Consider the following 19,969-nt stretch of genomic DNA (forward strand, 5'->3'; position numbering starts at 1 on the left):
TTTCTTAATAAACTTGCTTTCAGTTTACGGACTAGCCTAGAATTCTTGATTGCCCAAGATCCAAGAACTTGCTCTTGGTGCCTGGATCGGGACCCCTGTCTGGTAACAGTCTTGTCTAGGGAAAAAAAAACACATAAATGAACAGCATGTGGAATATGAACAAGAACATAACTATTAATAGACAGATGGAGAGTGAAAACCTAAGAGAATACAGTATTTGTAAATGTGTAAGAATGTTATCAAAATGCTTCTGGAAAAATGCTTAGTACGTCCCTCACTCTCACCTGTACTAGGGGTCCATATTTCTAACTTTGGAAGTGCCTCCTGGATATGCCCACGTGGGTGCCTGGCCATCCACTCAAATCCAACCTCTCTAAAAAGTGATTCTCCCTACTTCCTTCTCACACAATTGTGTGGCCAGAGCAGCCAGACCAATGGCTCCAAACTACCCCCAAGTGTACTGATAATAAGGAATTCATGCCATTTAATTTGGGCACATTTATCTCAAGATCAAGAACGTAGGTTTAGCCCTGGGCCAGGGGAGTCAGGGTGATACAGAGAGAAGGTGGTACCTCTGGTGTGGAGGCCAAGGACTTCGGACAGTTCAGCCACATCAGGTGGGCTCTTCGTGTGAATTAGATGACCTCGATGTTCTTTTTAATGCTCATGTTGTAATACATTGAAACCCTAGCTTCAACACTTTAAAAAGTTCTTGGCCGGGCGCGGTGGCTCAAGCCTGTAATCCCAGCACTTTGGGAGGCCGAGACGGGTGGATCACAATGTCAGGAGATCGAGACCATCCTGGCTAACCCGGTGAAACCCCGTCTCTACTAAAAAATACAAAAAACTAGCCAGGCCAGGTGGCGGGCGCCTGTAATCCCAGCTACTGGGAGGCTGAGGCAGGAGAATGGCGTAAACCTGGGAGGCGGAGCTTGCAGTGAGCTGAGATCCGGCCACAGCACTCCAGCCTGGGCGATAGAGCGAGACTCCGTCTCAAAAAAAAAAAAAAAAATGTTCTTATTAGCAAATAAATTACAGACTGAACTCCTGAATCATTTGCAGCCATTTTTTATTCCAAACATGTATGTTTTTGTAAACCTGACATTTCCCAAACAGTGCAAGTGAATCAGAAGTGATTGCTTAGACTTTAATACACGTGACATTGTGAGGCAGTACACCCTCCCCCCACCCACCAAAATTCCTCAGTGGAAATGTACATGGATGCATCAGTAAAGTTCTGGAAGTGCAGATAGCGTGGGTGCCTGCCATGCAATTAAATCACTCGTAAAGCTTTTAAACTCACTCTGCCAGTCACACCGTGCACATTAGAATTAAAACAACAACATCAACCAAAAAAACCTTAACACAGTCTGAAACCTAGATCATTGTGCTATAAAGCATTGCACCATGTTGGGAAATGTGTTCACTTATTCCCCCCATGTGCTGAAGATTCAGAAGACATCCCAGAAGTTTCATTTTGGCCCTATTGGCTCTGTGTTCTCCCTTCAGCCATTCTGTGTTTCAGAAAATATTCTCCACTGTGTATATTGTTACTCTATACATATCAAAATATCAACTAAAAGTGTGCATACTAAAGCATTTCTGAAATGATGCTCACTTTCTGCCTTTTGTCTACTAAAGGCTCCAAGTGACAATCCTTTCCAGCACCTCTAAATTTTGAGAAGTTTGAGCCAAGTATACAGTTCACCAGATGTACGTTTCACACGTAACCCAGACACAACTGCAAGCACCTGGCCATAATGCCTTACCCAAAAATAAGTCATAGCCTTTCAAAAAGCCACCATGCTAGGGTTCCACAGGTAGCATACAGCACGCGGATCGTTTGGGGATCTGCTCTGCTTCCGCATGGAAAACAGGACATTCCCAGGAGTGCTGTTGGGTTTTTGTTTTAAACCTCATTGCGTTTGGCTCAAGGGCAGTAGCGACATGATTTGGTGAAGGAGGACTTCCTATTGGATCTTCTAAAAAGTCTCCCATACCTCTGAGTACCCACGATGCTGACAGAGGTTTCCTGAAGAACTGCCTGAGGAAACCTCAGGGCCGAGTGATCGGAATGGATGCCTGTCAGTTGCCACTAAGCCAGTGGACCCTGCCCCTCCTGCTAGTGTCCCCTTGTTTCTAAACTTCACGGCCTCTTCTTTGTGACAGCTCTACAGCTCACGTGGGGGATGTTCCAAACTCTCCTGGGTCCTACGTACATTGAGCATAAGCAAAACTTGTTTTAAAAAAGGGGCACTGTTTTACTCAATTTTTACAAAGGTCCTTTGTCATATTTAAAAAGCATTTCAGTTCTCTGAACAGTTGGTTAAAACCACATTGAAGATTCAACTAAACGCTGAAGGAAACTGAAATAATACTGCTCAGGAGAATATCTTATAGGATTCCACAGTGAACCCATGGAAGCAGGAAGGGGTGAAAGTAGAACGTACTGTAGAATTTTCAAATCATATTCTGGAGGGGTAACACAGACATAGCAGTCCACCCCATCTGCTTCCCCTGAGAGCATAGAGAGGGCTTCTGAGCTGGGAAGGAGCTTGTGAACTGCCCAAATTGAGAGAGCGCTAATGATATGCTTAACTTCTCTATCACTGCGCAAAATGGTTAACTCCCCAGTCCCTGTAGCCCCACCTGCTACTAAGCATGATCAGACCAGCAGAGGCATCATCCTTCCCCAGACAGTTTCCTGAGGAAGCTTTCAGTATCTGCTCATGGTGACGCCAAGGCTGGTTTTCTTAAAACCTGCCTTTATAAAGTCTTAGTGACCTCCTGGGTATACAGCTCCTCATGTGGGTCCACCCATGCAGAATCAAGCAGAAGCAAATAGGTCCTAGCTCTGAGACTGCCCACAGGAGTTTGCCCTTCTCAAGCGGGGCTTTGCTGGCGGGCAGAACATGGGCCTGTGAGTCACCCTTCTACACTGTCACCAACACACCTATACCCCTGGCAGGAGACAACTTAGTTGCTCTAAGTGCATGTGGCCAAAGCTGTTGATGGTGCTGTTTCAGGAATATCACCTAAGAATCCTAAATGCTTCATTAAAGAAAACATGGCATTATGAACAAGAGTCCATCAAAGGAAAGCTGCAAATGGCATCCCATTCAAAAAGTCCACGTCTCATACACCATCGCATTTTGCCACCCTGAGGCAAAATGTCCCTGAAGTGTTCTCTGGGGAACCTCCAGCACCTTGCGCAGTGCCTGACCCACAGCAGGGGCCTCAGAAATGGCTGTTAATCAGTGACTAAAACCCACTCAAGACTGCTTTTCTTATTGCTTTTGATAAAACTCATAAGTGAACTCTGAGTGAGAGTTGGTTTCTTTGCCTCATCCTGCTCCCTGTAGCTACCTCTGTGCCTTCATCCCACAGTTGGATGCAACATCCCTGATTTCTAGGATCAGCTTGGTTCATGCCATTGACCCTTGGTTTTTTTGGTCTATTCCCATGTTCACCAGGAAGAGAAGCATGAGGTTACATTTGTAACCTCCCTGCAGCAGAGTCAACTGCATAATAAGAAGAGACCGAAAGACACACCTGCTCCATGCCAGGTTAGCACCCACCCATCACCCTCATAATTTTGCCAAAACTTTAGATATGTTTGTGAGTATTAGCCAAGTATGTGTATTAAAAATCTGTCTTCCCAGAAGTTGAGTTTGGTGTCCTTTTGACAATGTTCACAGACTCCCAACATGTTAGCTTCCAGTTAAAAAAGGTGCTATAAGAGAGATCCTTGGTTTTATAGATTGTTTCATCCCCACTGGATGCCATGTGTATGTAGCTGGCACTTTGGCAGGCTGTCATAAGCCATCAAGACTCTGTTAGACCCTGCTCTTAGCCCCATGTTTCCTGTCTTATTAGATGGTTATCCATCAGCAGGAACAGCAGCCATAGTTGCTAACAGTTATTGTGTGATCACTCTGGGCCAGGTCAGTGCTGAGCATGCTACATCCATCACCTTACTGCCCTTTCAGAAAATCACACTGCACTCAAAACTAGGCAGCACAGTGCATCTGACAATATATCTACTGTCAAACAGAGAGCTTGGATACTGAAGGCCATAACTCAGCTCTCACACATGCAGGGGGTGGGGAGGGGCCGTGCTCTGCTCAGATCCCTTTGCATCATTTCTTTTGCATCATTTACCTGTGTTTCCCTAGGCTGAGGATGCACCTGTGGTTTTCCTTTAGCGGACTGCCCTGAGCTACTGGAGCCATTATGCCAGTAGGAATTGAGAACAGAATGTTTACACCTCCTCTGGGTGCAGCCAGCCCCTTGATTCAGGTTGGGACACCTCTGAGGCCTAACTTTCCCTCCAGAGTTCCCCTGATCAGGCTGAGGCTAAACTCCATGGAGCTCTCCCTGAAATGACAAACCTTTGCCTGGCTTTCTCTCCTTCCTTGTCCTGCTTCCCCCACTCCCTTACTGGTATCCCCTGGGAATACTTCCTTAATAACTTACTTGCACACAAATCCTTGTTTCAGGGACTGCTTCTTGGAAACCCAACCTAAGACATTTTTTAAAAAAATGGTTAAATGGTCCTCTCTGGGATGGAATCTGCACTCACCACTAGCTGGGACAGCCAGGGTGGTAGGGGAAATGAAGATCTCTCAACGAAAATGACCAAAAAAAGGCAATCCCTCACAGCGTTCAGACCCAATTCTTTGCTTAGGGGACAATGATTTAGTCCTTGTGGTGTGTGAACTCTGATGTATGACGTCCAGGATGAGATACCATTCTGAGGTTTACCAGATGACCACATGGCATTGCTCCAAGCTTTCATCCATCATCTGTGTAGAAGGAGGGTGACACGTCTGCTATATAAAGGTGATACAGAGCAGATTTCTTGCTAGGGATCAGGTTTTCCATCCAAATTCTTGTTGGGAATCTTCCAATGAAAAGTACATATGAAAAGACACTTACAGTTCTTTAGCACACGTTAGCACGTGACTCCACACTTCATCGAGGCAATAAAGATGTGAAATGTTCTTAGGGGTCTTGCCACATCCACAGTTTATATGCATCACTGCCAGCCTGGTGGATTCATTACGTGAGGTTTCTTCAACTTATTTCATCTGTAAGTCTTTTTAAACAGCAAGTTCCAAAGTACAGTAAGATTTTCATCCTTTAAAATTTGTATTCATGGATACGTACTTCCAAGATTTTAGGCCAGATATCAGTGCTTGAGTGAATTATATAACTATTTAATAGAAATAATAAAACATCGATACAAATATAAAGACATAATCAGTATAAAAGGCTTATATTTATAAAAAATACTTTAGGTAACAGTTTTCCCCTGAGGGTTGACCATGCATGTTGCATCCATAAATATTGCTCGGCTCTGAAGCTCACTCTCCAAAGTTCAGAGTTCATCTTTAAAGGAAGTGGTGCTGGCCCCAGTCGTGTGACCTGGCCGAAGTGGCTGCCTCAGGCTGGCACCTGGGCTTGATAGAATGAAGAAGAGAACAGCATCAGTGGGGCCTCCGAAAAATCTGGAGAAGATTTTTTTCTTCCAAATATGGAAGATACAAAGATCAAGGATGACAGGCTAGTGATCAGGTCATGTGACTGGTGTGGCAGCTCACTGGTTTTTCTGGACCCAGTCCCAACTGTCTTCATTCTCTTTCCGGTTCTTCTCAGCTTCGATAATTTCTTTGTACCTTCGGCGAAAGAAGCCCATCTGAAAGGCAGAAAGAAAGAGGAGAAGCTGAGTTAGAAGTACTGAAGAATCAGCCACTGTGACCCCAAGGCAGCCTGTCCCTGGGTAGGTGTGACCTGTACTCACAGGGCTGGGGAGGCCTGGAGGACCCCTCAGATTCGAGAAAACACTGGCAAGAAAAACATCCTGTGGAGACATTTTTCAAAATGCACGGACTTCCTGCAGGTGACATTAGGTAAGCTGTTTGTTCCTTGTAAAATGCATCTGGTGTAGTGTTTTCCAGACTGTGTGCTGGGGAATACTAGTTACTGAGAGCTGTTCAAAAGTGTTTGGGAGTAAAAAAAGGTTTCGTGGCTGAGCGCAGTGGCTCACACCTGTAATCCCAGCACTTTGGGAGGCTGCGACAGGCAGATCACTTGAGGTCAGGAGTTTGAGAGCAGCCTGGCCAACATGGTGAAACTCCGTCTCTACTAAAAATACAAAAATTAGCTGGGCATGGTGGTGTGTGCCTGTAATCCCAGCTACTTAGGAGGCTGAGGCATGAGAATTGCTTGAGCCCGGGAGGTGGAGGTTGCAGTGAGCCGAGATCGTGCCACCACTGCACTTCAGCCTGGACGACAGAGTGAGACTCCATCTCAAAAAAAAAAAAAGATTTCATGGTCAAATAAGTTTGAGAAATGTGGCCCTTTTTTTTTTTTTTTTTTTTTTTTTAGAGAGAGTCTTAATGTACAGTGGAAAGTAAAGGATCCATTACCATTAATTCCGGTGGGGAAAAAACCAGGGACCTGACATTTCCCAAGCTTATTTGGCTTTTGATAAACCTAGTATCTTGAGAGATCTTAGCCATCTGTGGAATAATTTAATAAATACTGCTCTCACATGAGAGGCTGTTTAAAGCATCTGCAGGTCTGCATTCTACCTTGCTGTCATTTACATCTTTCTCTCAAACTGGTGGAATCTGTGCTGTCTGTGCACCACAGTCAGCAGCACATTCTCACCTAGAACAGGCGTTTCATCCTGACCCAGGATGGCAATTTCCTCTAGCTTAGTTCTGAAAAGACTCTGCCCTTTGATGTTGCATGAGGTCTTACAACTCTTCACATATGGTAAGACAAGTTTCTAATTTTTCTCATAGTCATCACCACCGAACAGTTAAGCAATGTTTGTAGCCCAAAGCTTACCTTTCCTCCCATGCTCTCAGAGACTCGGCATCTCTCGTCCTCGGCTCACTAACATTAGTGGGCTCTGTTTATGAGGTCAGACATTCCTCTCTGCATCTCGCCTTAAACATGGCTGACTGTATTGGGTGTATAAATACCCCAGCTCCCTCTCTCCTTGGGTGGAATAACCCTGAGGTGCATGTTCTACCAGTTTCCCCATAGAGCTTGCCTGCAGAGGTAACCAGCTTGATGACACATCTTTTACTGGCTTCCTTCTCCAACAGTTTTTCCTGAGATCACCTTCCAAATAAATGACTTGCCCTCAAATCATTGTTTCAATCCCCTTGAATAGAGGAAATGAAACAAACACACACACTTGACCTGGTGCTGGTGGGCCTGCCACACTGCAGGTTTGTGGTACCATGGTATCAACAGCCTGCAATTCCCAAGTCATATTTGAAAACCCTCAAGACTCTCTCTGCAGTCTGCTGCCAACAGTGCACACACACACAAGATGTGTCCTACACAAATCACGAAGCAAACCCAGCTGTCACGGGCACATCAAATGTCTTTGTTGTCTGTGTACTTGTCCTCAGGCTTCTTCACTATGAGCCAAACATCTAGGGAAGCATCACAGCCACCCTGATGGTCACAAGCTCCCCCAGGAAGGGAAGGCGGGTGGAGCTCAGGAACTGTCTGTTGCCACCATCTTTCTACCTCCCTAAAGGGGGCTTACTGTCTAAGCCAAAGACGAGAACTGTCAAGGGAGCCACCGGGTATCTTCACCCACGTTGTCAAGGAGATCCTAAGCATTCACTGTGAGTAGAGCTGATAAGGTGGTGCAGTTTGAATGACTGGGAAAGAACAGAAGCTTTCTTAGAACAACTGGCAAGAGTCTTGTGTTCTGAGGCCAGTTTTGTAAACAGACATTGAGTTCCCGGTGATTTCAGCCCTGGAGGTTTCTTCCCAGCATAAGACCACATTCATCAGAATGCCACGTTCTGACGCCCCCACACATATACTTTTCTCTCCTAAAACCTCTTTCGCCTTCTCTCTGCAAGAGATGTGGAAAAGTTGCTTGGCTAGAATTTTCTGGATAATTAAGAAAAAGTCATAGTTGTCATCCCCACAGCACACCCACAGAAGGTCAGAAAAACGGACCAAGACGGAATGGAAATCTAAGAAGCTACTGCCTGAAATGTCATTCTTTTGTGATAAAGATGTGGTTGGCCAAGAAAACATGACCAGATGTGGCTGGTCACATGCCGTGAGGGAGAATGTAATCATGAAACTGTGGCTGGACGTAACAGGGAAATAAGATTCTCTAGCACATACCTTTGGCTGCTGATGTTGCAGTGTGTCAATAGTCCCAGGTCACTCAGTTGTAATTCCAGAGAAGTCCCATTTCCCTACCATGGCACTATTAAGCAGAATCTTTTTTTCTTTTTTTTTGTTTTGAGACGGAGTCTCGCTCTGTCACCCAGGCTGGAGTGCAGTGGCCAGATATCAGCTCACTGCAAACTCCGCCTCCTCGGTTTACACCATTCTCCTGCCTCAGCCTCCTGAGTAGCTGGGACTACAGGCGCCCGCCACCTTGCCTGGCTAGTTTTTTGTGTATCAAGCAGAAAAATTCTGTCCCCTTATTATATCCTGCATTTGTCTTAGGGCTCCTTGAAGGCAGGCTTTGTGCTTTCAATCCCCAGCACTCAGCATCTCACCTGTCCTTGGTACCAGTGCTAAATTGCAAAGGATGCCTCAACACCCTTTACCATGTGACTCTCCAGCTCTTCCCATCATGAGGTGGAGTCTATTATTCCAGCCTTGATTCTCTGCTGAGACTAGCTTTGACAATTGGATGATATGGAGGAGATGCTGTATCTGTTACACACTTAGTCCCTAAGGGGCCTTGCACACTTCCAATTACTTTCTCAGAACCCTGCCCTGCTTCCATACAAATGCCTATGTCTAGCCTGCTAAGAGACCAGTTTTTTTTGAAGCCCTCCCAGTTTAGCCAACTCCCAGTTGCCTGCAGAGGCACATGTAAGTCCTGCTGAGCTCCAACTGCCCCATTGAGCTCAGTCCAAATTGCCAACCCACAGAATTGTGACCCGCATAGATGGATATTGCTTTTTTTTTTTTTTGAGACGGAGTCTCGCTCTGTCGCCCAGGCTGGAGTACAGTGGCTGGATCTCAGCTCACTGCAAGCTCCGCCTCCCGGGTTTACGCCATTCTCCTGCCTCAGCCTCCTGAGTAGCTGGGACTATAGGCGCCCGCCACCTCCCCCGGCTAGTTTTTTGTATTTTTAGTAGAGATGGGGTTTCACCATGTTCGCCAGGATGGTCTCAATCTCCTGACCTCGTGATCCGCCCGTCTCGGCCTCCCAAAGTGCTGGGATTACAGGCTTGAGCCACCGCGCCCGGCCAGATATTACTTTTAAGCCGCTGAATACTGGGGTGGTTTTTCATGAAGCATAAGTTAACTGGTAAAGACTCATTATTTTTTTTTTGCTGACTTAATGAATCAGACAGACAGCTAATAGGGCTCTAGATTTAGCATCAGTCAGGGTGTCTTGCTGAACTGGACTTTTCACTTTTTTTTTTTTTTTTTGAGACAGAGTCTCACTCTGTCGCCCAGGCTGGAGTGCAATGGTGCCATCTCAGCTCACTGCAACCTCTGCCTCCCAGGTTCAAGTGATTCTCCTGCCTCAGCCTGTCGAGTAGCTGGGACTGCAGGTGTGTACCACCCTGCCCAGCTAATTTTTGTATTTTTAGTAGAGACAGGGTTTCATCTTGTTGGCCAGGCTGGTCTCAAACTCCTGCCATCAAGTGATTCGCCCACCTTGGCCTCCCAAAGCGCTGGGATTACAGGCATGAGCCACCATGCCCGGCCTGAACCAGACTTTTCTTGTTCATCTCTAAGAGCAAAAGCTGGCTCACTTTCTCATAACTATGCTAGTGTAAGGATTTGATATAGACAGTGTGTAAACAATCTGGAAAGGATTTAGAGCACCTGAACTCACTCTTACACGTGGCTTTCATGTGCTCAAGTTTTTATGTATGCCGTTCTTGCTAACAACAAGGTGAAGGCACTGCATCTCTTGCAGGCACCCAGAAGCAAGCTTCTTTCTCTCAGTGGAGTGGTGTCAGCATCAGGCCTGAAAATCACCCCCACCCACCCATGACTGAAACAGCCTTGCAAGCTCTATGCCCCACTCTAACACTGCAGGGTCTCCAGTCCTGTTCCCAACACAGCCCATGCATAATTTCTTGGATGGGAGGTCAGAGTTACCATTGATGTATGTCTTCCTTTTTTTAAGAGTCCGAAGACCATTTCTTAAAACATAATGCACTCTCATGGCTAGGGAGCTGTGGGTACAGTAGTGCAGGTGCTACACTGCATTTAAGGGGCTGGGAGATGGATACCACTCACATCACAGATATCAGACGCATAAGTTTACTATAACTGTTTTCCAACAGATGGCAGTAGAGTGTCTTGTTCTCATAAAATCAGGGTTTTCTGAATTTTTTCTGACAGATGGAAGTAAAGAGTCTTTAGAAAGGGGTGCTATTTACTATTACAGTTTGCACAAATGTGCCCTATAGTCTAGTGGTGGCTCTGCCAAACTAATATTGTTTCTTTTTCTCGGGGCGGGGGAGGGGGACGGAATCTCCCTCTGTCCCCAGGCTGGAGTACAGTGGTGCGATCTTGGCTTATTGCTATCTCCGCCTCTGAGGTTCAAGTAATTCTCCTGCATCAGCCTCCCAAGTAGCTGGAATTACAGGCCTGCACCACCACGCTCAGCTAATTTTTGTATTTTAGTAGAGACGGGTTTCACCATGTTGGCCAGGCTGGTCTCGAGCTCCTGACCTCAGGTGATCCTCCTACCTCAGCCTCCCAAAGTGCTGGGATTACAGGTGTGAGCCACCGCGCCCGGCCTGGGAAGGTCATTTTCTGGCTTTGAGCCATAGTGTCTTCGTCTCTGCCTAAGAGATCAATGGGATTCTCAGACCTCTTCCAACCCTGAAACATCATGACAGCTTTTTTCTGTTTTCCCCCAAGTGAATTCAGGGCTCTAGCCTGTGGGCCACATAGCTCGGTACTCAGGACTTACACTAAGGGGGAACAAGGCTTTGTCCCGTCTCAATTTTTCTCAAAGATTTTTGAGAAATTTTTTGAAAATTCAATTTTCAATTTTTAAAACTTTGTTAATTTTTGAAAGAAACAAATAAAACAGAATTTAATAATATTTTAAATGATTATGAGGTCTTGGAATTCATAAAACACATGCAGTTATGTTCACTTATCTAACTTTTATAGTCTTTCGAACTATCGGATTTTAAGGTCAATTTTACCGATGAGGAAAGTAGGCAAAGGCTTGATGAAGTTGAACACGTAGCTCTCGATCAGATGTCTTGGAAGTGTCAGGACTAGGGACTTGGGAAGTAAGTCGAGGACTCTTAACTCATGTAACATAGCGACTGCCTGATTAGCTCATCAAGAACGGAAAAAATATTCGTTCTCTAAAAATAAAAACTCAAAATAAGCAACCCATAAGAAGAAGTCACCGAAAGTAATTTGCGAGAACCAGAAAAAAGTATGTCATCTTCTAAATGCCCTAGAGGCACAGTATTATTCCCAGCAGTCCTCAATAAATGCAAGTCAGTAAATAAAGAACAGGTCTTCCCAGCTAACATTTTCTAATAGAATGTCAATTAGGAATGAGGAAGTGAAAAACGAAATTTAGCAAGGTTTTTGTCATCCCCTTGAGTAAAGATAATGACTTCAACTAAAGATAATGGCTAAAGATAAAATATAAAAACTAAAGACTAAAGATAAAGATAACACTAAACTAAAGATAGTGACTCTGAATTTGATGATCTAACAAGTACAAATGATCCCCAAATTACCACACCTCGACTTAACAGTTTTTTGACTTTATGGTGGGTTTATTGGGGTATTAAATGCATTTCTGACTTAAAATATTATAAGTCAAGGAGCACCTGTAGTTCCTTTGCTTAAGAGATACATGGTCTAAATCTGTAACTCTTCATACACGTGCCAGGAAATGCACGAGCCCTTCAGCCTGCTATAGTACTTCATAGCCAGTCCTACCTATTCCATTACTGCCAGGACCCAAAGTCCCCCTATACTCGGGAAATTAGCACGTCCAAGGTTAAGTGGGCCTCCTTCAGACATACACACCTGCTCATGTGAGCATGCATGGGTGCCTTGGGGAAAGCTTTGAGAAGCACGGGGCAGATCTCTGTTTTTGTTGCCAGCTGAGCCCACCCGGAGGGTGCTGGGAAATGATTAATGATGGGCTAAGCTGGACGCCCAGCAGCCCCACACTCACTTCCAAGCCAACGGAGTCAATGTTTTTCTGCATTTTTTTCTGGAAACTTCCAGCACTTGCTTCACCATTTGAGGGGCAAGGGGCTCTGTTAACTGTTCTGTTTGTAGCAGAAGAAACATAGAAACCCTAGAGGAGGTGACTCAAGCCAAGCTTTGCTTGGCTGGAGGTCGAAGGAGCAGTGTGCTTTCTGGTTTTTGTGTCTGCTGGTCCTGCAGCACCAAAGAGCAGCTCCCTCAACCCTCCTAACAGACATACACAATTTTCTGATATAACCATGTATTCAAAAGCAGCCGGAAAACTCCTAGGGAAACAACAGATTGCCCCGAACAGCCCTACTTAGATGGGCGCTGCGTGAGGCATGAGGCCTGACTGAGTTCTGGGGTGTCCACCCTGCAGCAGCAGCCTCTTCATCCCCAGTCCCCTGCAGGGTGAGAGGGGCCAGTTGGACGATGCCATGGCATCTGGTCTCTTGGGGGATCCTACCCACTCCCCGGCCTTTGGGCTGCTTCCTAGACAGTGATTCTGAGGACCTGGGACAAATTCCTTTTTTGGACTAACTCAAGACTTCATGTTTATAGTTCTCTTCAGTTACTTGACTATTTACATAGCATGTCTCTGTCTTGAGATGTCGACAGTGCAACATCAGCCCAATATTTACTCCCAAGCATAAACAAGCCCCCACTGAATGTCATTGGCACATGGTTCTAATTGAGGCAGTGTGAAGGGGGTGTGGTGCAAGCACATAGGCATGTGTCTGTGCATTTTCTTTTTCTTTGGAGGAGAAGCGAGGACGCCCTCCCAGCCCAATTTGCAGGGAAGGTGATAACCCAGTGGCCTCTGGAGGGGTTGCCAGACCTGACGCATTCTCTGAGACATTTCACAGATTGGTTTTCTAAGTGTTTCTGCCTTAGGTCAGAAGTAATGCTCTCAAATAAAAACCATGAGCCCAAAGCCAGTCCTAAAGCAGCAGGCTCTTGGAACAGCCCCAGCTGACACAGGGTTCGAAGCAGCCCTTTTCAGAGGGCTGGCAAACACATTCTGCAGCCTGCCTCTTTGCCACTTGAGCAAGTAGGTCCTGGGCCTCCTGGGAAGAGACGGCCATAGGACTGGCAAAGCAGTCTCACTTCCCTTTGCTCCAAGTCATCTCGGTTTGCAAAAGGGTCAAATGGGAGAGAGAGGGTCTTTGGCAGACAGCAGTGAGGGAGGGTGTGGGTCTCTCTCTTTCACTGAGTGGTGGCCTGTATGTTTTGGCAAACTGCAAACAAACAAGGACAGAGCTGGGGAGGGGAGGAGGGTGTGAGGGAGGCAGAGAGAAAGACAGGGAGGGAAGAGCTTGGAGTCCTAAATAAGGGAAGGGGGGTGTCTTTCTTTGAAACACCCCATCATCTTCATTCTTTCCACAGAAACTAGGCTGGCTTATATAAGCTGAAGGTATTTCTTAAAGGTGCAAGTCACACATAAAGTTGTTATCCCTCCTGCACCTCTGAACAATGTAACTTTCTCCTCCTAAACAGGCCTTTATGATTGTCTTGAAGAGGTGCCAGGCCCAGGCATCTTCCAACCCAGTCAGGAGCTGAAGGAAAGGAGAGGGGACTCATTTGGACTTTTCTTCCTTTAAAAGCGTTTCATATTTCAAAGTTTTCTTCTTGCATGGTGGTTTGGCTAGCTACTGTAATCCTTGCACATAAAGTTTAAATTATGGCTCCCAGTGTCTGCTAACATCTCAGCTTTGGGAAAGCTGATTAGGATCCATTTCAGAATTTGAAGAGCTGTCTGGTTAGCTTGGGGCCCTCATTGTGGATTTTGTGTCAGAGCCAGGGCCTGCTGCCGCCAAGCATGAGAGGATGCCTGAGATGCCAGTGGATGGGCTTTCTCGAAGGCCGCTGGGGAGCTGCGCAGGGTCAGAGGCAGATGAGGGGCTGGGCTGGCTGAGTGCATCAGCAGGGAGCCTGGAGCTCAGCTCTGAAAAAGGCACTTGCTGATCCTGTAAGGGCTTTCTGTTTTAGGTAAACAGTTAGTAGTACCACAGTGCATGTGTAGGTGGGGCCAGGGGTTGGTAGCACAGGCTAAGTCCTGCTCACCTTCAGGGCTTTGCTGAAGCTGATTTTCCTACAAGTCTTCAAGACTAGGTGAGGACTCTGTTGCTGAGGTCAGGCACGGTGGCTCACGCCTGTAATCCCAGTACTTTGGGAGGTCAAGGTGGGTGGATCCCTTGAGGCCAGGAGCTCAAGACTAGCCTGGTCAATATGGTGAAACCCCATCTCTACTAAAAATACAAAAATTAGCCAGGCATGGTGGCACACACCTATAATCCGAGCTACACAAGAGGCTGAGGCAGGAGAATTGTTTGAACCTGGGAGGCGGAGGTTGCAGTGAGCCAAGATCGCATCACCGCACTCCAGCCTGGGTGACAGAGTGAGACTCTGTCTCAAAAAAAAAAAAAAAAAAAAAAAAGAAAAGAAAAAGACTAGGTGAGGGCTGTTGCTTATCTATCTTTGTCCCTTTACCTAGGGCCTGCCACCTAGTAGGGACCTACTACTCTTAGCCTAGTGAAGGTACTGGCCATCTTGCGAGTATAAAGCATGCAGACCCACAGGCCTGTGTGGTGCTGTGCATGCGGCGGCATGGCCAGCTGCTCTGCTCAACTTTCAGTACCATGTCATGATTCACGTTTATGCAACACTTTTGGGAACAACCACTTTTGGCTCAGGAGCTCAAGGCAGCAGCAAGTGACCATAGGTGGCAATGCCAAGAGCTACTCTAGAAGGACATTCAAGAGCCACAGTTCTGTAAAGGGAAGAGGACTTCAACACTGTCCCCACCAACCACTGTCTTCAAAGGCCCTTAGTGAAGTGGGCAACCTGTCAGCAGTGGCAGCTGGGTAACACTCAGTGGCTTTCCCCTTGAAAGGAATGGAGGAAGTTACATATGGAATATGGCAATAAGCCAGAAACATTAAGACCTCCCATATAAGTCAAATATGAGGCTGGAGTTTAGGCCATCGATCAACAGGTCTTAGGGTTACTGCACCATACTGTCAACGTGATACCAAATCACTATTCACTATACATAACGTATCATTCTTAGGTTGTAGACGGGGGAATCAGAGTTGACAAGAGGTCTGTCATTGAAGTTCTAGAAATATGTAGGTCTTTAAAATAATCCTACATTTCAATTGCCCTTTTAACCTCTTATAAAGTCATCACTTAGTTAGCCTTTTAAGGAAAGAAACAATTTTTCCCTAAAGAAATCCCCTCCACCAAGCCCCTTATCACATTACAACATTGCCTGAACAGACTGCACACTCTGACATAAATGCTGCACCAAAATTTTCTATTTGCCTCCTCTTTCCCAAAGGGGTTCCATTGTGATTTTATCTATGCCACTATGGGACAGAGACGAGGTTTCATCTACCTTAAAATAGAACAAAACTTCTAGTTAGGCAAATTTTCATTTGTCATAGTGACTTTTAAGGAAAAGACACGGTGGCTCACACCTGGAATCCAAGCACTCTCGGAGGCTGAGGCAGGCGGATTGCTTGAGGCCTGGAGTTCGAGACCAGCCTGGCCAACATGGCGAAACCCCATCTCTGCAAAAAATACAAAACTTAGCCAGACGTGGTGGCAGGCACCTGTAGTCCCAGCTATGCAGGAGACTGAGGTAGGAGAATCTCTTGAACCCAAGAGGTGGAGGTTGCAGTGAGTCGAGATCATGCTACTGCACTCCAGCCTGAGTGACAGAGTGAAACTCTGCCTTGTTAAAAAAAAAAAAAAAAAAAAGATAAAGATTTTGCCCATATTTCGAACACTATGTACACGACAGATAAAAGATAGCCACCAAGCCTTTGCCACTCCTCCCATTGAGAAGCAGTGTCTATTTCCCCTCCCGTGAACCTGAGCTGGCATATGACTGCTTTCACCAACAAAGTAAATGATGCTATGCCAGCTGTGGGCTAGCATTTAAGAGAACTGGCAGCTGTCACTGTGCTCTCTTGCAGCCTAAGCCACCACATAAAAAGTCAGACCATCTGCTGGAAGAACCACATGGAGAGGCCCTGAGTCCACATGGAGAGGGAGAAGGACTTGACCGAATTCAGCCTTCCAGCTGTCCCTACCAAGGTGCCAGGCATGAGAGTGATGCTGTCTTGGACTCTGAAGACCAGCTCAGCCAGCAGGTAAATGCCACTAAGTGACCTCACTCAATGTCATATGGGGCGGAAGAATCACCCAGCCAAACCCTTCGTGGATCCCTGACCCAGAAATGTGTCAGATGTAATGGTTGTTTAAAGCCACTCAATTTGGGGGCAGTTTGTTATGCAGCATAGCTCGCTGGTATGATACAACAGCCTGCAATTCAGGCAGCAGCAGCACTAACAACCATGACATCCTGCAGGAGCGAACTCCTTTGGGGTGCTGCCTAATTGTTTTCTTTTCTGAGAGTCTCTTCCCCAGTATCCCCTAAACCACCATCCTGCATCTTTCTCCCTGCCTGACTCCGTGGGAGACATGTGACCCACACTGGGCCGGGTGGATTATCTCCCTGCCAACTCCCTTCCTCCCTTCCAAAGTTGATGGGAGTGGACATTTGACTCGAGCTGGGCCAGGCAGATCCTCTCTCCCAGACATGTGGGACCAGGAATCAGAGGTGGCTGATCATTTTGCATCTGTGGCTAGCAGTCCTTGAGATGTAAGTTTGGAGGGGCTGGAGGCAACCATCTTCCTACGGTGTGTAGGGAAACATACAGAAAGCTGGTCTGCGGTGGGAGGAGAATGATGCGGATGTGTAGCCAAGTAGAGAGAAGGGGCTCCCTTCTGTTGTCTCTCCTTCTGCTGGGCGGGGGCGACAGGGAGTGAGGCAAGCCCAGCCTTGTCTCCTAGCCTCCTCTAAGCACCACTCACTCAGAAAGCCCAGCACCAAGCTCCTCCTCTTCCCAAACTAATCTGAATCTTGCCTTCCCTACCCTGATTAAGAGCATCCATCCTTTGTCTGAACTTATCTCAAGGAGATACAGCTATTCTTTTTTTCTCCCTGACCTCTCAAGTCCAACTGGTCAGCAAACCCTGCCTGTCCTACCTTGACCCATGGCAATGGCCCTGCTCTCGTCCCCGCACTGTCCCCAGATCTCTCTTTCCTTTTAGAGACAGGGTCTTGCTCTACCACCTGGTGCAGTGGTATGATCATAGCTCACTCTAACCTCAAATTCTTAGGTTTAAGCAATCCTCCGGCCTTGGCCTCCCAAAGCTCTGGGATTACAGGCATGAGCCACTGCACCCAGCCCCAGATCTCTCTCTCCACACGATCTGGTCATGCTACCACTCTGCTCACAGACCTCCCATGCTCTCCCTTTGCCCTGGTTAGCGGTGGCCTTCACAACTGTGGCAGACGGTCTTGCTGCAGGTCAGTGACTGCCCTCCAGTGACAAGCTTTACAAGCTGCTCCCCACAAACCCTGTTTATTTTCCCACTTCTTCCTTCCCTCTGGATGGAACCTTCATCTACCCTTCTCTGCCTGGAAAACTCAACCCACACTCAAGGTCAGACTTGAATGACACCTCATTTATGAACTGTCCTCTGGTTTTTGTGTGCTAAGCACAGTGCTAAACATTTTCCCTGCATAACCTCTACATACCAAACTGGAGGTGATGGTCTCCTTTTTACAGAGGAAGAAACTGAGGGTCACAGAAGGTAAGCAACCCCCTTAAGGCCTCATGTCAGGCAAGTGTGAGAGTCAGGATTGCTGCCCACAGCTGTCAGCCTGAAAGCTGCTCTCATCTACCACACTGTTCTCTGTGACCTTTTTTTTTTTTTTTTTTTTTTTTTGAGACGGAGTCTCGCTCTGTCGCCCAGGTTGGAGTGCAGTGGCGCGATCTCGGCTCACTGCAAGCTCCGCCTCCCAGGTTCCCGCCATTCTCTGGCCTCAGCCTCCCGAGTAGCTGGGACTACAGGTGCCCGCCACCTCGCCCGGCTAGTTTTTTGTATTTTTTAGTAGAGATGGTATTTCACTGTGTTAGCCAGGATGGTCTCGATCTCCTGACCTCGTGATCTGCCCGCCTCGGCCTCCCAAAGTACTGGGATTACAGGTGTGAGCCACCGCGCCCGGCCTCTCTGTGACCTTTTAATCCTCTCTCCTCCTTGGGGGTAAGGGAGGGGAACTCATGGCACCTTCTTCTCAGTTTCCAGAGCAGTTACTGTGCAGCACTCACCACCCTCCATTATGCCTGCAGGTCTGCTGCTAGGTGGTGAGGTGGTCAAGAGCAGGGAAGGGCACATTTATTGCTGCATCCCAGTGCCTAGTCCAGGCAAAGCAAGGACTAGGGCAAAGCAAATGTTCGAGAAATGTGAGCTGAAATGAGATACTGCTCTGGGTTGACTAGCAAAGCCGTTTTGACCCAGGTGACCTCATTCAACAGCCTCCTCAAAGCTTTCTTGCCATCCGGTAGTTACAGCAAGCCCTGGTCTGGGCACACGGTGTGTCCCTGGTGGCCGTGACTGCCCTCTCCCTCCCAGTCTGTGGCAGAGGGCAGAGTGTGCCTTCTCAGGTCCTGGCTCTGTGGATCCCACACAGCTGGGTGACCTCAGGGTTCTGCCCACCCATGACAGCATCTCCTGCAACCATGCTTTCTTTAAACAAACACAGCAAAAGCAAGGCAAAGCAGGTGGCGGGCTGGAGGAGGCAGGGGTTGTGCAGAGAAGACGGGCACCCCTGAGGGGCAGAGCCAGGTGGGGTGGCCAGAAGGAGGGCATGCAGGCCACAAGGGGAAGTGGGGCTCAGCCACAACACTCCCTGCTCTGTGCCCTGTCTGGTTCCACACACCCAGCCATACAGGACACAGCTCCTCTCATTTTAAGAGCCCATATAAAGGCAGAAGGAAGTCTCACACACACACACACACGCACACCCACACCCACACACACTCACGCACCAAAGCCCTCAATCAGCAAGAAACCTTGTCTTTTCAGATCCCAAACACTGAGCAGGCTTTGTTCTCCACCCACAGACCAGAGGCTGTCTCAGCAGGAAGGAGCTGGAGTTGGAGAAAAGGGAGAATTAAGAATCTATCTGGCAATGTGGATTAAATAAACAACAAATTGGCAGATTGTTTTTAAAAGGCAACATCCACTATTGGCAAACAGACATTTCTGATATATTGCTTGTGGGAGGGTGAATCAGCATGACCTTTCTAGAGGGCAATTTGCAATAGTAACAAAAGGCTTAGGCCGGGCGCAGTGGCTCACACCTGTAATCTCAGCACTTTGGGAGGCTGAGGTGGGAGGATCACCTGAGGTCATGAGTTCAAGACCAGCCTGGCCAACATGGCAAAACCCCATCTCTGCTGAAAATACAAAAAAAAAAAAAAAAAAAAAAGCTGGGCATGGTGACAGGCACCTGTAATCCCAGCTATTCAGGAGGTTGAGGCAGGAGACTCGCTTGAACCTGGGGGGCGGAGGTTGCAGTGAGCTGAGATCACTCCACTGCACTCCAGCGTGGGCAACAAGAGCAAAACTCCATCTCAAAATAAATAAATAAATAAAATTTTAAAAAGGCTTAAAATGCGCATTCCTTTTGATGGTGATTCTATTTCTAGGCTTTCATCCTAATGACATAATGAAAGATTTGTGCAAATGTTTGGCTCCAAGGATATTTACTGTGGTGCTGTTAAAAGAAGTGTGAAACCAGGAGCAACCTAAATTCCAGTATCGGGGACTGGATGAGTAGACTGCAGACACTCTACAGCTTTAAGATGTGCTGGAAACGTGCTTTGAACAATATGGAAAGATG

At 47.0% G+C, this 19,969-nt stretch overlaps 1 protein-coding gene across 1 annotated transcript in view; it reads right to left on the bottom strand.

Annotated features, from left to right (window-relative positions):
• Nucleotides 1–1,048: 1,048 nt before the first annotated feature.
• The window catches only part of ITGA9 (integrin, alpha 9), a 385,411-nt gene continuing 366,490 nt past the window's right edge, over nt 1,049–19,969 (bottom strand). The window contains exon 25 of the mRNA XM_011999512.1: nt 1,049–5,698. Coding sequence (XP_011854902.1) covers nt 5,600–5,698 — 99 coding nt within the window. The 3' untranslated portion in view covers nt 1,049–5,599. The remainder of the gene's footprint in view (nt 5,699–19,969) is intronic.

Source organism: Mandrillus leucophaeus, unplaced genomic scaffold, assembly GCF_000951045.1.
Source record: "Mandrillus leucophaeus isolate KB7577 unplaced genomic scaffold, Mleu.le_1.0 Scaffold595, whole genome shotgun sequence".
Lineage (NCBI taxonomy): Eukaryota > Metazoa > Chordata > Mammalia > Primates > Cercopithecidae > Mandrillus > Mandrillus leucophaeus.